The sequence below is a fragment of the Trichechus manatus genome, unplaced genomic scaffold, assembly GCF_000243295.1.
Source record: "Trichechus manatus latirostris isolate Lorelei unplaced genomic scaffold, TriManLat1.0 scaffold00313, whole genome shotgun sequence".
NCBI classification, from domain to species: Eukaryota; Metazoa; Chordata; class Mammalia; order Sirenia; family Trichechidae; genus Trichechus; species Trichechus manatus.
Genome location: NW_004444249.1, coordinates 368,477 through 385,392, shown reverse-complemented (window position 1 = coordinate 385,392; position 16,916 = coordinate 368,477). Strand labels below are relative to the sequence as shown.

Genomic DNA, 16,916 nt, shown 5'->3' with positions numbered 1-16,916 from the left:
AAATTTTTAAAAATGTTTAAGGAAAACATCAAGAGAAGTGTTCTGACGTTTCACTCTAGAGAGATAATGTGATCATATTAATCAATTAAGTTTAATTAATCAACCAAATGGAGAAAAGATTGAAGTTGTCAAGGATTTCATTTGACTTGGATCCGCAATCAACACCCATGGAAGCAGCAGTCAAGAAATCGAATGATGCATTGCATTGGGCAAATCTGTTGCAAAAGACCTCTTTAAAGTGTTAAAAAGCAAAGATGTCACTTTGAGGACTAAGGTGGGCCTGACCCAAGCCATGGTGTTTTCAGTTGCCTCATATGCATGTGAAAGCTGGACAATGAATAAGGAAGATCAAAGAAGAATTGACGCCTTTGAATTATGGTGCTGGCGAAGGATATTGAATATACCCATGGACTGCCAGAAGAATGAACAAATCTATCCTGGAATAAGTACAGCCAGAATGCTCATGAGAGGCAAGGATAGCAAGACTTCATTTCATACTTGGGACATGTTATCAGGAGGGATCAGTCCCTGGAGAGGGATATCATGCTTGCTAAATAGTAAAGGGTCAGCGAGAGAGAGGAAGACCCTTGATGGGATAGATTGACTCAGTGGCTGCAACAATGGGCTCAAGCATAGCAACAATGATGAGGATGGCGCAGGACCGGGCAGTGTTTCATTCTGTTGTACATAGGGTCGCTATGAGTAGGAACCAACTTGACAGCACCTAACAACAACAACAACAGCATTAATCAATACAGTGGAGAATGAGAATAATAGCGTTTTTCAAAATGACATGGACAGGAAATACCTCCTTACAACCATACAATAAATTGATAAGTACCCAGATGTTCCCATATCTTAGCACCAGATGATCTAATAAAAAATAAATAGACTTTGCCTTCACATAGTATTAATATATCTACTTACATACTGTTAACCTCTCCTGACCAAATGAGAAATGCTGCCATTTGTCGAGGATCTATTCATACTAATGCCGGTGCTCATCACAACACTGGGTGATTAATTTTACTATCTCCATTTTGTAATGAAAGCAGAAAGATAACGCCTTTAGAAGTTACGTTTCTTATCTAAGGTCAGAAGCAGGATTCAAATCCCGTTTGTTGGACTGTCCAGGCCCCATCTTTTTCCATGCCACACTGCCTCTCTGTAGAATGAAGGCAGCGTTCTCACTGCCTTAGTGCTCAATGCAGAGCTCAGTATGGCCAGTATCCCCCCACCCCCAACTTCTATAATATTTCTTTGCTTATGAATTTAAAAATAATAAAACTATAAACTGTCATTTGCTTCCTGATTCTCAAACTTAAGAATAGTTTCTGCTACTTTTTAAAAACTATGTATTTCATAACTAGGAGAATAGGTTTATTAATAGCTTGGATAGTGATATGGCTAAATCTTCTTTTTTTAACCCGTGAATTGGCTTTATGTCATAGTATTACCGGCATGCCAGGCACCTGACGTTGAGCAGAGCTTTTCCAGATAAATTCCACATGGAACCAACACCACCACCAACGGTAAATATTCTCTACATAGTTTGTTAACTGCCTATTTATGATAATTTCTAGTGGTACCTTTTAATTTTGGAGTAGCTGGAAACACAAACTAGCATACTTCTTCATAGTTAAATCAAAGCAGAGTAGAGGAACTGATAGCCTTATACGTGGGGTGAGCAGATAGGCGGCTAACAGATGTCATTGGAAGAGCAGCTCCATATTATCTGATATAAAACTCTCCCTTCCTTAGTGCTTGAAACTACTCCATTAGACATGCATTCTTTTGGAAATTGTTCAAAAATAAACTATGCTACCTTAGCAGGAGGTAAATTTGCCATCCAAGGAAGCGTTTAAATATAGGGTGACCACTTGGCAAGAGGAATAAAAAGTGAATTCAAGTCCCATAAGAGAAATTAGACTAGATGAGCCGTTATGTTGCATTTTGCAGTGCCCACTAGGGGCGAGAGAGCCTTATAAGGTTCAGTTAAAAACCCAAAACCAAACCTGTTGCCACTGAGTTGATTCCAACCAAGGTTCAATTAGATATTTATCTTTACAAGACTACCGTAGGCCACATGTGTCATCTGATTCACTTGGACGGATATAAGACAGGAAACACAGACTGAAAGCAGGGCAGCCAGCATCAGGTATTTCTCTTCAGGGGGAAGAGACCTTACAGCAGTCTTCACAGCCATCTAGAAGCTGCACTTCTTTGCCTCTCCTCCCCCTACTCACCAGGTAACAGATCAACAAGAAGATGAAACCCATACCATTGGGTATGGGATCCACCTTAGCTTAGAAGCTCCATACCCCACTGGAGTCAGTATCTCTTGTAAATCTCCACAGACAAAGCTTTCATGTTCCCCATGTGGAATATGCCTATGACAAGCATCCCTGAATTCAGGGATGCCCAAAAGCTAGGATCTCCACCACCACCAAGTATTTATAGATTCTCTATTTATAGATACAATTTATCAGTCAGGGTCACTTGACCATAAACACTTTTGCCTTATAAAACAACTGACACTCCAGGGGAACAGATCCAGAAAGTTAACCCAAGGTCAAATTTGTACAAAAAGAGAAAGGGCTTTCTTAATCTTTTGCTACAAATTCCCTCTCCCATGTTTACGACTCTAGCATTCAGAGAGTTAATTGCTTCGATGTGGTCACTCCACTTGATGATAGTTCAGCTATATTTATCGACTTAGTCAACTAGTATGTATTGAGCACCTACTCTGAGCCAGGTCCAAGATGCAGGACTCATTCATTTTTCATTCTGCTTTCAGGAAAATATCTGAAGCTTGAAATGACTGTACATGTATGACATTATAATAATGTATATGAATAATTGAAATGCACAGTGGCAAGCACTATAATAATTTTATACATTTGTCTCCTGCTGCGATCATTTTTCATTTTCAAAATGAATGTTATTCATTTTTGTTGCCTCAGTGGGATTACAGTGCCTAACACGTAGTTAGTACTCAGTAGGTCCTTATTAAATGAATTATCTCTATGAATCTTAGTTAGAAGGGCATTCTGATTAAACCCAGCAATATTTGCTTGTTACCTGAAATAACAGCAATTAATGGAGCTTCAGAGCCAACTCAGTGGCTTAGCTTCCATGCTTCTTTCCAGTAGTAGCCGTCAGTGGCATGTCCAGGCTTCCGTGTTGAGCAAATCCAAAGGATAACGCAGAGCCTGGAGCTGTCCGCAATGTACCACGGCAGTTGACATTAAAGGCTCTGGCATCATCACAGCCCTGGACCAAATCTTGGCTCTGACGCTCATGTGCTGTGTGACATTGGGCAATTCATTTCATCTCTCTAAGCCTTAGTTATTCTTCTATAAGATGGGAAGAACAAATTTATCAGAGTATTGTTACAAAGATTAAATAAGGTAACATTTATATAGCAACTAGCACATATTAGTACTTGATAAGGGATAGCTGTATACTTAATCAATCTTTCTTGAGCTTGGTGGTACCAGAATCAAAATAAATCAAAGTTAATAGTACCTGAACATACCACAGAAAATGTCCAGTTCTGTATTTTATTAAATGAGCATGCACGGTGTTTCCATCATTGAAAAACTTGAAGTCATTGTAATGTCTGTGTCTTATTTGTGTCTTTGGCAGACCGAAGGATTTAAATTCCCCAGGCCTCCCTCAGTACCACCTTCTCCTTCACTGTCTCAGGCCTCCAGTCCTCAGAGCAGTGATGTGGAAGATGATGAGGATGAGCGATACAACGAGGAAGAGGAGGCTGAAAGGGATCGGTTAAATATCAAGTCGCCACTTTCTCTGGGTCATGTTCCTCATGGCAAGAAAAAGCTCCATGGTGAATATAAGAAACTGAATTCCTTACTTGCTGAACAGAGCTGATTTAATGATAATGTAATAAGAATGATTATTTAAAGGAATGAAAATACCATAAATGTCATCTCCTTCTTCTAAGTATGACAATGGAATTTATTCTGTGCCTAGAAAGTAGAAGAGATTAAATGAATGGCATTTTGGAGATTCTTAAAATAAAATCCTAGTTATTTTCCCCGGCTTCCCTTTCCCCAGTAAATTTAGGCACAGGGAGGAGTTTTAATTAAAAAAGAGAAGACTGAAAGTATTTTTTAAATACCGTAGCCATTTTAAGCAATAAAATTCTTTCTTCTGCTATTGTTTATGTTTATCATCACTGTGACCCTTTGCCTCATATTTACACAGCTTCTATGCCCTACAAACAGGTTTCTCATTTTCCCCTGAAGGATCCCATTTTAGCCACGAATGTCCACTACCTACATTTTTTAAATAAAAGGTTGGCAGTTCAAACCCACCCAGAGGCTCTGCGGGAGAAAGACCTGGTGATCTGTTCCCATAAAGATTACAGCCAAGAAAACCCTATAGGGAAGTTCTAATCTGTCACATGGGGTCATTATGAGTCAGAACTAACTTGATGACACCCAACAACAGCAACACAGATCTTTCCATCAGAGTCTCTGGATGGCACAAATGATTAAGTATTTGGTTAAATAATAACCAAAAGATCGGCAGTTTGAACCCACCCAGAGGTGCCTGAGAAGAAAGGCCTGGTGAACTGTTTCCAAAACTTCACAGTCTTGAAAACCCTGTAAAGTGCAGTTCTACTCTGCATTTGCCATGAGCAGGAATTGATTGGACAGGAACAAGTTAGAGCTTTCAATGAGCATTTGCATTTTGCACGTAAGTCAGAACCATAACTTTATATCTAGTTTTTCAGAGAATCAGAATCCACAAGAAAATAACCTTCTAAACCCAGCTCCTGTTGCATATTTAAAATGCAGTTTCAGAAATCTACAATTCAGGTGCATATTAATGATAGAAAGATGTTACCTTTCTTGACTAAAACAATTTTTCTATTGTTTAAATGGAAAGCTGTGTGGAAAATTTAGTTACTCTTCCATAGAAGATAAATTGTTGAATCCAAATCAATAAATACATCAATATTTAAAGATTTAAACTATATCAATAATCTCTTGTTTAATTTTTTTACACATTTAAGTAAGATAATATATCTAAAGGCACTTGGCAGAATAGTTAACACGCTCGGCTGTTTACCAAAAGGTTGGAGGTTGGAGTGAACCCAGAGGCACCTTAGAAGAAAGGCCTGGTGATCTATTTCCAAAAAAATGAGCCATTGAAAACCCTATGGAGCACAATTCTACTCTGAGACACATGGGGTCACCATGACTCAGAATTGACTCAGTGGCAACTGTTTTTGTGTGTATGTGTGTGTGCTTTAGATGAAGGTTTACAGAGTAAATTAGCTTCTCATTAAACAATTAATACTCATATTGTTTTGTGACGTTGACTGCCAGCACCACAACGTATCAACACTCTCCCCTTCTCGACCTTGGATTCCTCATTACCAGCTTTCCTGTCCCCTCCTGCTTTCTCGTCCTTGCCCCTGGGCTGGTGTGCCCATTTGATCTCCTTTTATTTTATGGGCCTGTCTAATCTTTGGCTGAAGGGTGAACCTCAGGAGTGACTTCATTACTGAGCAATAAGGGTGTCTAGGGGCCATCCTCTCAGGGTTTCTCCAGTCTCTGTCAGACCAGTAAGTCTGGTTTTTTTTGGGTTTGTTTGTTTGTTTTGTGAGTTAGAATTTTGTTCTACATTTATCTGCAGCTCTGTCCGGAACCCTCTGTCGTGATCCCTGTCAAAGCAGTCGGTGTGGTAGCCAGGCACCATGTACTTATGCTGGACTCAGTCTGGTGCACCCTGTGGTAGTTGGGGTCCATTAGTCCTTCGGACTAATCTTTCCCTTGTGTCTTTGGTTTTCTTCATTCTCCCTTCCTCCAGATAGGGTGGGACCAGTGGTGTATCTTAGATAGCTGTTCACCAGCTTTTAAGACTCTAGGTGCTACTCACCAAAGTAGGATGTAGAACATTTTGTTTATAAACTATGTTATACCAGTTGAGCTAGATGTCCCCCGAGACCAGCCCTCAGCCCAGTAATTTGGTCCCTCAGGGAGTTTGGATGTGTCTATGAAGCTTCCATGACCTTGACTTGGTCAAACTGTGCTGACTTCCCCAGCATTGTATACCGTCTTACCCTTCACCAAAGTTATGGTCTATTTAGTGGTTTTCCCTACCCACCCCTCGCCTCTCGTAACCATCAAAGATTATTTCTTTCTGTGTGTAAATCTTTTCATGAGTTTTTATAATAGTGGTCTCATACAGTATTTGTCCTTTTGTGATTGACTCATTTCACTCAGCATAATGCCATCCAGATTCATCCATGTTGTGAGATGTTTTGCAGATTCATCATTGTTCTTTATCGTTGTGTAGTATTCCACTGTGTGTATGTACCATAGTTTGTTTATCTATCCATCTGTTGATGGGCACTTAGGTTGTTTCCATCTTTTTGCTATTGTGAATAATGTTGCAATGGACATGGGTGTGCATTTGTCTATTCATGTGACAGCTCTTATTTCTCTAAGATATATTCCTAGGAGGGGGATTGCTATATTGTATGGTATTTCTATTTCTAGCTTTTTAAGGAAATTGCATATTGTTTTCCAGAATGGTTGCACCATTTTGCATTCCCACCAGCAATGTATAAGAATTCCAATCTCTCTGCAGTCTCTCCGACATTTCTTATTTTCTGTTTTTTTTGATTCGTGCCAGTTATGTCGGGTGTGATGGTATCTCATTGTAGTTTTGATTTGAATTTTTCTAATGGCTAGTGATTGCGAGCATTTCCTCATACGTCTGTTAGCCACCTGAATGTCTTCTCTGGTGAAGTGTCTGTTCATTTCCTTTGCCCAGTTTTTAATTGGATTATTTGTCTTTTTGTTGTAGAGGTGCTGGATTTTCCTATAGATTTTAGAGATTAAACCTTTGTCTAATTTGTCACAGCCAAAATATTTTCCCAGTCTGTAGATTCTCTTGTTACTCTTTTGGTGAAATCTTTTGATGAGCATATAAGTGTTTAATTTTTAGAAGATCCCAGTTAACTAGCTTATTTTCTGGTGTTTGTGTGTTGTTAGTTATGGCTTGTATCCTATTTATGCCATGTATTAGGGCCTCTAGCGTTGATCCTATTTTTTCCTCTTTGATCTTTATAGCTTTTGGTTTTATATTTAGGTCTTTGATCCATTTTGAATTAGTTTTTGTGTACGGTGTGAGGTATAGGTCATGTTTCATTTTTTTTTACAGATGGACATCCAGTTTTGCCAGCACCATTTGTTAAAAAAACTGTCTTTTCCCCACTTAATGGACTTTGTGCCTTTGTCAAAGATCAGGTGACCATATATATACCTACATACCTGTTGCTGTTGAGTTGATTCTGACTCATAGTGACCCTATAGGACAGAGTAGAACTGTCCCATAGGGTTTCCAAGGAGCATCTGGTGGATTTGAACTGCTGACCTTTTGATTAGCAGCCGAGCTCTTAACCACTACGCCACCAGGCCTCCAAATGGTCGACGGATTTACATATGAGTTCTTCATTCTGTTCCACTGGTCAATGTATCTGTTGTTGTACCAGTACCAGGCAGTTTTGACTACCGTAGCTGTGTAGTAGGTTCTGAGGTCAGGTAGTGTGAGTCCTCCTACTTTATTCTTTTTCTTCAGTAGTTCTTTACTTATCTGGGGATTCTTCCCTTTCCATATAAAGTTAATGATTAGTTTTTCCATGTCTTTAAAGAATGCTGTTGGTATTTTAATCATATTTCATTGTATTTGTAGCTCGCTTTGGGTAGAATTGACGTTTTCACAATGTCGAGTCTACCTATCCAAGAGCGTGGTATGTTTTTCCATTTATGTAGGTCTCGTTTAGTTTCTTGCATTAGTGTTTTGTAGTTTTCCTTGTATAGGTCTTTTACATCCCTGGTTAGATTTATTCCTAAATATTTTATCTTCTTAGGGGATATTATAAATGGTATGCTTTCCTGATTTCCTTTTCATAGTTCTCTTTATTGTTGTATAGGAATCCAACTGATTTTTGTATGTTTATCTTGTATCCTGTCACTCTGCTGAATCTATTAGTTCCAGTAGTTTTCCTGTGGAGTCTTTTGGGTTCTCTCTATATAGTATCATATCATTCACAAATAGGGATAGTTTTATCTCTTCCTTTCCAATTTGGATGCTATCTTAGTCATCTAGTGCTTCTATAACAGAAATACCACAAGTGGATGGCTTTAACAAAGAGAAGTTTATTCCTTCATAGTCCAGTAGGCTGTAAGTCCCAATTCAGGGCATTAGCTCAAGGAGAAGGCTTCCTCTCTCTGTCAGCTCTGGAGGAAGGTCCTTGTGATGCATCAGTCTTCCCTTGGTCAGGGAGCATCTCAGTGCAGGAACCTCAGGTCCAAAGGATGCGCTCTGCTCCCGGCACTGCTTTCTTGGTGGTATGAGGTTCCCATGTGTCTCTGCTCACTTTTCTCTTTTATATCTCAAAGGAGATTGGCTTAAGACACTATCTAATCTTGTAGACGTCATCAGTATAACTGCCACTAATCCATCTTATTACATCATAGTGATAGAGTTTACAACACGTGAGGAAATCCCATCAGATTACAAAATGATACACAATCATACAATACTGGGAATCATGACGCAGCCAAGTTAACAGATATTTTTGGGGACACAGTTCAATCCATGACAGATGCTCTTTATTTCTTTTTCTTGCCTTACTGCTCTAGCTAGGTCTTCCAGCACAGTGTTAAATACGAGTGGTGATAAAACACATCCTTGTCTTGTTCCTGTTCTCAGGGGGAATGTTTTCAGCCTTTCTTCCTTAAGAATGATGTTGGCTGTTGGTTTTGTATAGATGCCCTTTATTATGTTGGGAAATTTCCGTTCTATTCTTATCTTATTGAGAACTTTTATCAGGAATTAGTGTTGGGCTTTATTGAATGCCTTTTCTGCATAATTCTTTTGTTTTAGTTATGTGGTGGATTACGTTGATTGATTTTCTAATGTTGAACCATCCTTGCATACCTGTTATGAATCCCGCTTGGTTGAGGTGTGTTATTGTTTTTATATGATGCTGAATTCTATTGGCTAGAATTTTGCTGAGAATTTTTGCATCTATATTCATGAGAGATCCTGGTATGTAATTTTCTTTCTTTGTAGCATCTTTGCCTGGTTTTGGTATCAGGGTTATGCTGGCTTCATAGAATGAATTCGGAAGTATCCTTTCCTTTTCTATATTCTGAAATAGTTTAAGTAGTTTATTACCTTTTCAATATCTTCTCTTGTTATGGGTCTGCTCAGATTTTCGACCTCAGTTTGTGTTAGTTTAGATAGGTGTTGTGTTTCTAGAAATTTGTCCATTTCTTCTAGGTTTTCAAATTTGTTGGAGTATAGTTTTTCATAGTACTCTGTTATGATCCTTTTTATTTCAGTTGGGTCCATTGTAATGTCCCCCATTTCATTTCTTATTTGCGTTATTTGTATCCTCTCCTGTTCTTCTGTTGTCAGTTTGGCCAATGATTTGTTGATTTTGTTGATTCTTTCAAAGAACCAATTCTTGGTTTTGTTAATTCTTTCCATTGTTTCTCTATTCTCTATTTCATTTATTTCTGCTCTGATCTTTATTATTTCCTTTCTTCTGGTGGCTGCGGGCTTCTTTTGCTGTTCTCTTTCTATTTGTTCGAGTTATGTAGCTTATGTTTTGATTTTGTCCTTTTCTTTTTTTTTGATGCGTGCATCTATTGCTATAAATTGATTTCTGAGCACTGCCTTTGCTGTGTCTCAAAGGTTTTGGTATGGTGTGTTTTCATTCTTGTTTGATTCTAGGAATTTTTTGATTCTATCTTTGAATTCTTCTATTATCCAGTGGATTTAAGCAAGGTTTTATTCAGTTTCCACGTATTTGATTTTTTTTCCTTGCTATTCCTGCTATTAATTTCTGCTTTTATGGTGTTGTAATTAGAGAAGATGCTTTGTATTGTTTCAGTGTTTTGGATGTTGTTGAAGGTTGCTTTGTGGCCTAAGATGTGGTCTATTCTAGAGAACACTCCATGTGCATTGGGAAGAATGTGTACTTTGCTGCTGTTGGGTAGAGTATTCTATATATGCTTATGAAGTCAAGTTGGTTGATTGTGGCCTTTAGATCTTCTGTATTTTTGTTGAATTTGTTTCTAGATGTTCTGTCCTTTACTGAGAGTAGTGTGTTGAAGTCTCCTACTATTATAGGGGAACTGTCAGTTTCTCTTTTCAGTGCTGTTAGAGTTTGTTTTATGTATTTAGGAGCCCTGTCATTGGGTGCGTAGGTATTTATTATGGTTATGTCCTCATGGTGAGTTGCCCCTTTAATCATTATGTAATGTCCTTCCTTGTCTTTTTTGGCGGATTTCGTTTTAAAGTCTATTTTATCTGAAATTAGTATTGCCACTCCTGCTGTTTTTTGGCTGTTGTTTGCTTGATATATGTATTTTTTACCCTTTGATTTTTAATGTATTTATGTATTTGTTTCTATGGTGTGTCTCTTGTAGACAGTATGTTGATGAGTCCTATTTTTCTATCCTTTCTGTCACTCTCTGTCTGTTTATGGGTGCATTTAAGCCATTTACATTCAGTGTGATTATTGATAGGTGTGAGTTTATTGCTGTCATTTTGTAGTGCTTTTTTTGTGGTGCTAATGTTTTCTTTGTTCCTCTTACTCTCCTATACTGAATTCCTTTTATTTGTGGATTTTTTTTTCATATCTTTCATTTTTGTAGATTTTGTGTTTACTGAAACTTTATTTAAACCAGTCTTTTATTACTTGATATTGCCTTGACTTCCCGTCCATCTGAAAGTTCTATTCCTACATCAGTTATTCCCTCTTTTATTGTTCTGACATTATTGTCACTTACAGAATGACCTCTCTGGTTCCCTGTTGTAAATCTTTAGTTTTGTTTAATCCTTGAGAGTTCATTACCTAGGTTGCTGCTCTCCTGTGTCCTAGATTCAGGATGTTGTTTCTCTAACTGAAGGTCTCCCTTTAATAATTCTTGTAAGTTTGGTTTGATTTTTACATGTTCCTTTAATTTCTGTTTATCTGAAAATCTCATAATTTTGCCATCATATTTGAATGACAGTTTTGCAAGATACATTATTCTTGGTTGGCAATTTTTTTTCTTTCAAGGTTTTATATACGTCATCCCATTGCCTTCTTGCCGTCGTGGTTTCTGTTGAGTAATCAGAGCTTAGTCTTATTGTTTCCACTTTGTATGTGACTTTTTGTTTGCAACTGTTTTTGTTGTTGTTTGCTTTGTTTGGTAGGAACCAGAGCTTTTGCCCTGCACTTGTTCTCCCATTCAGACTGTTGCACCACTTGACTCCATCCCCTTGCTCCAGTCTTTTATCCTTTCCCCAAGACTGACTAGGCTTAATAAGGAGAGACAAATAGGATTATTGCTAGATGACTATGAAGCAGGGGTGGATTAAGCAGGAGGCAAGGTATTCCCGGGCTTACATTAAGCAAGGTATTCATGGGCTTAAAAAAGATGTGGTGAAACCTGTGTTAAATTATACACTGCAGATTAGTAAGTAAACACAAGTACGCCGATGAGTACCTTGTTTAATGTAAGCCTGGGCATACCTTGCTTATTGGGTAATTCATCCCTGCTCTGAAGTTTTTATCTCTAGAGAGGCCACAAGCTAGTTGGGATTGAAAATTTCCCTTCCATCTAACAGGACAGTCTGTACAAGGCTATCAGCACTGACATGCAACTCCCTTGGGCAGCTGGCTTCTAGCTGCAAGATGTTTATCTCCACTAGTGTGACCACTCTTCCATCTACAAAAGCCTCCGCTACCATATGCTTAGTGTGGGCTTCCTGACCCTTCCAAAACCCCTATAAAAATCAGCAGGAGCAGGGGAGCCCCCTCAGAGAACAACCCATAACATGCCCCGCCATGCTCAGCCTAAGCACCTCCATCCTGGGATATGAGATACAGGATACCTCCTTCTGCTGTCCATCTGCCTATGATTCCTTGGCATTTTCTTGAGCCTCTTCTTCAATAAATGGCTATGTTACAGCCAATGTGTAGCACAGTATCTTAGACACAGTAGCTGTATGCATGAATGGTCTTATGGGGAGAAGCAGAGGTACAAAAAATGGAAGCTTTTAAAGAATGTACACATTCATAAATTGGAGGACAGGAACTATAGAAATAGTGTGTGTGCCTAATCAGCCGATAGGAAAACATTTATTATGAATTGTTCCACCCCTCCTTCCTTGGTAAGAGTTAGGGTGAACAGAACTAGCTTTACATATACAGTTTTTATTGTGTGTTATGGATTGAATTGTCTCCACACAAAATATGTGTTAGAATCCTAACCTCTATACCTGTGGATGTAATCCCATTTGGAATAGGGTTTCTTTGTTATGTTAATGAGGCACTATCAGTGTAGGGTGTCCTGAACCTAATCACTGCTGAGCCATAAGGAGCAGCATAGACAAGCAAGCACAAATGGTGTAGATAAATAGATAGATGTCACATGAAGATCATGGAGGAACCAAGGACTGCTGGCTGCTGGAAGCTGAAATGGACAAAGAAGGACCGCCGCCTTGAGCCACACTTTGAATTCAGACTTCTAGTCTCCTGAACAGTGAGAAAATAAATTTCCATTCTTTAAAGCCACCCACTTGTAGTATTTTTGTTATATATATATATCTGTAACAAAGACTCTTAAGACACTCAGCAGCACTAAGAATCTAAGACCCTGTATATACTGGTTTTACATGTACAGATTAAAATATAAAATGTTACAAGTGCTATATTAGTAGTTCTCCAGAGTACAAGGGGGGCTCAGAAGAGGGACTGGTCAAGTCTACTTGGGAAAGTCCAAAGAGATGCCATAGGGTGAGCCTAAATATCTATGGAGTAACAGTGGGGGATAAAAATGCCAGCTTCTCATGGTGGTCATAAAGAGCAAATAAAATTAGAAATAAACTCTTCCTAAAGGAATTTATAGTTCAGTAGGAGGAGATCAACAGATTACCTTCCTAGTTCCCTTTCTCCTGAGTGTGAAAGAATACACTGCAGCTTGAAGTTGATAAGATACAGACTTTTATGTATCATAGCCAGATAAAGAAGACACGCTGGTTGCAAGTTGTTTTTATCATGCCAGTCCTCTTTGCCTTCTTCTCTCCACAATGGTGGCATGGTGGGAAGAGGACACCCAGGGAAACAAAGATTGCAAGCCCAAGGTGAAGGCCATACAGCTATGGGGAAGATGGATTTAGGGGCAAAGCGGGGAGGAGCAACTGGAACTGTGCCAGAAGTGGCTGAAAGTTTGCTAGCAGCCAAATGCTATTATAATCACTGCACCACCAGGGCCCCAATCTGGAGTTAGGATATAATACATATTATTGAAGGCAAAAATTCCCCGATTTTAAAATACAAGCTATGCAGTGTGAAAATTTTTTGATATGCGATCTCTTGTTCATTTCAGTTTTTAAAAAGATAGAAATAAAGAGAATTGCAAAGGCACCCTAAAAGAGATTTAAAAAAATAAGTTGTAGCAAACTCGGGATAGAAACCTTTGTGATTCATCACTTCTGCAGGGCAGAACATTTAAAGAATTGAAGTGCTTATAATACTGGGAGCTGATTTTAACAGCTATTGGTCATTTAGAGACCTTTTTAAAACTTTCACTTTTAGTGTGAAATGCTTGATATTTGAGAAATATTGCTCTACATAGTTGCTGGAAGAATGATTTAAGATACATTTTTTAAAGTATTTTTGTAATAGATATAATATTTAATAGGTAAGATGTGTAAATTTATGTCAGATGAATAAATGAAAATAATTCTCATTAAATTTAACATATGTACAGTCTAGCAAATCTCTCTTGAAAATTAAATGTGCAAATCATAATTAATGACAAGTGCTTATTATAATGCACACCGTTTTTTTAATGTTAACCTTTTTTATTTTTAGCAGAGATCATGTTACATTAACTTGAATATAGTTTCGTTATTTAGTGGTGAAGCAAGACACAGACAAATTTTACAAGCAGAGTTTTGATCACTTAATACAGTGAAATTGTAATTCCAAGTTACAGAAATGTTCACATATATTCTTTTTTAAGTAATGGCAATATACTGATGACAGTAAGAATTGACAATAATTTCCAGTTATGACATTTATCATGAACAACTCTGAATTAGGTAAAAAAAAAAAAAAAACACAACGAACATGATGACCCTTATTATAATTCAGAAAGAAAATAATTATGCTTGCGATAAGTGTATTTGTATGTATATATGTGTGTATATGTATATGTATGTGTGTATGTATATGTACATATATATATTTATTTATGATATTCAACCCAAATTGACAATAAAAAGGAGTACATTAGGCATATTACCATGCACTTATGTTATCAGTGTGCCTTTATGGGATTAAACAGTTTCAAAACCTAGAGCTCTAGGCAATTAGAGTAAGCAGAGTCTTTCAGTCTGTTTAGCCATGGAAAACCGGTTACCTCTAAAGAACTAGTATGTTCCCTTTGTACAGTATATAAATGAGCAGATTGTCACTTTTAGATCCATGTTTCTAAACTGAATTTAGGGAGATCCCTGAAGAGTGATGGGGGACCTCCAGCTGTGGAGCTTCAGCAAATCTTTCATTGACTCTTGGCTCACCAATTATCCCCTCTCTCAGCAACCACATGAAGTGTTCTTATCACTAGGCTTCTTCCCAGTCCTTCCCTTCCCACACCTTCTTAACGACTGACTTCTCGTGGATGAACTACAGTGAGAAACACACAACCTTCTTTCCAGTCCTGCCTCCTTCGGGGTGGGAAAATGGAGAGAGGGAGTCACTGCTAAATGGGCAAGAAAATGCAAGTAGTTAACAGTATATATATGTATATAAAACCAGCTAAGAATTATGAGATCAAGAAGGGTATTGGTTGTAACAAAAGGAAAAGACACTCAAAAGAGTCTTTAGCTTATAATCTTAAATTCTCTAAAAAAAAGTCAGTAGTGAGACACAAGGTGATCGAAGCAGGACCTGAATCAGTGAAAGAAGGTGATGACGTTCTCAGTTAAGAACTCCACATTACTTTTGCTTCTGAAAGAATGAAACTAGCTACGCATGTTCCTAATGTTACAAATGGAACAAAAAGGGTCTGAGAGTTTTATTCACACGGTTCATGTTCTCAACAAGAATACAACAGTAAATGAAGGTAATTTGGAATATTTTCACCAGTTAGGCAGACTGTCTTCTAAGAATCGAGTTTGATCAAAGTTTTCTTCTTCAGCTGCAAGAAAAAAAAAAGCATAAAATGAAAACACATCCTACATTTTAAAAGGAGAAAAGATAAAAATAAAGAGAACCTTAGGAAAAAAAAATTTAGTCCTCTAAATTATGTTAACTCATGCACTCTGCTACTGAAAATCCAAAAAATTGGATTTTGACTGATTTGGTTTAAACATTTTTCCCATCAGCTTAGGACACAATAGAGCATTTGCACTGACATCTGAATCTTCATAAGAAATGAAAATATGCTATGGTATGTTTAGGAGAAATCTGAGAGGGCCACGTGTCTTGCTCTGATAAGTATGCTTCGTGCCTAAAACATCCACCATTGGAATCATTCTCTTGCATCAAGGTACTGTCTCTCTATAAATTTCATGCTAAAGTGCATCTTATATAGGAAAGATGACATAGGAACACCTTTGTAACTATTCCTTTATTAGGTGAGCTAGAGACAAAAAGAAGGGACACTTATTAGCTTGATGGGATTACAAAGCTTCAGAGCATGAGATACCACAGCTGGGAAAGGGGTAGCTAAAGAGCAAGATGACAGCAGGTTCCTAGAGCCCTAAGAAAGGGTAGAAGGCTAAAACCTACAATGCCTTGGAAGAAGGGGCGGCTAGAGGCAAGTGTATCTCCCTCTAATTTTCTCCAAGATCCTCTTTATATGCAACCACATTCCCTCAGTTAATTACAATATAATCTGAGTGTCTGGGTTACATTTTAGCCTGAATTGCAGGCACATTGTGAGATATTATAGGTAATAGGCTATTCTTTAAAGGGAAGAGAAAAAACTCAGCAAGAAAGTCAGCCTTGTACTCCACTGAAATAAAAATCCACTATACGATGAGAGCATTCCAAATAATAATCTAGGGACTTCAGAACTGAAATACTAAAGGAGACTAGTAATTAATATATCATTTAGGAACCCAAAGCTTTTCCAGAAATTTGGACTAGTAAAATTGGATTGCCTCATTTCATCATTGAGATAAGCCATTTAGAAAACTTCAATAATTAAAAAAATTATGTTTTCTAAAAAGGATTTAAAATGGGGACCTATAGTCTCATCCTTCCCTAAAACTTCCAGTGAAAATTGGCTCTTTGCCTCTTTAAAATTAGCTCTTTCCTCTCAGTTCTAGCTCACTGTCCCTTCTGGTTCTGCACATTTTCCTAACAATCAAATCTTCAACTTCACTATCAACCTATCTCCAGCAGAGCTCTCCGCCTACAGGCTTCAAATATGGATGTTTTTGTTGTGTACTGTAAAGTCAGTTTTGATTCATAGTGACCCTATATGACAGAGTAGAACTACCCCATAGGGCTTCTCCCAGAGTGCCTGGTGGGTTTGAACCAACAGCCTTTCAGTTAACAGTTGAGTCTTAGCCATTGCACCACCAGGGCTCCTTCAAATATGGATTAAGTGTTCCAGATCTTGAATTTGAAAAGATCACCTTGAATGCAACATCCTCTTCCCACTAGTCAACTATTTCTCATCTTTATTCATTGCAAGAGTTCTGAAAATGAGAGAGCCATGCCAGCTTATCAAAACAGTAGTACCTGCTTTTTCTTAACTCTGCACTTTACCTTCTTGTCCCAAATTGCCTCTAAATAGTGTTTCAGAAAGGGCACAACAACAGCAGATCATGTCGTGTCGGCTGGGGGTGGGGGT

General features: G+C 38.0%; 2 protein-coding genes across 2 annotated transcripts in view; one reads left to right on the top strand and one right to left on the bottom strand.

Moving 5' to 3' along the window:
• The window catches only part of GYS2 (glycogen synthase 2), a 61,429-nt gene extending 57,112 nt beyond the window's left edge, over positions 1–4,317 (top strand). The window contains exons 15-16 of the mRNA XM_004390631.3: positions 1,452–1,532; positions 3,649–4,317. Coding sequence (XP_004390688.1) covers positions 1,452–1,532; positions 3,649–3,894 — 327 coding nt within the window. The 3' untranslated portion in view covers positions 3,895–4,317. The remainder of the gene's footprint in view (positions 1–1,451; positions 1,533–3,648) is intronic.
• Positions 4,318–14,380: 10,063 nt separating this feature from the next.
• Positions 14,381–16,916, bottom strand: part of SPX (spexin hormone) — a 7,614-nt gene continuing 5,078 nt past the window's right edge. The window contains 1 exon segment of the mRNA XM_023725464.1: positions 14,381–15,251. Within this exon segment, the coding sequence (XP_023581232.1) occupies positions 15,193–15,251 (59 nt within the window). The 3' untranslated portion in view covers positions 14,381–15,192.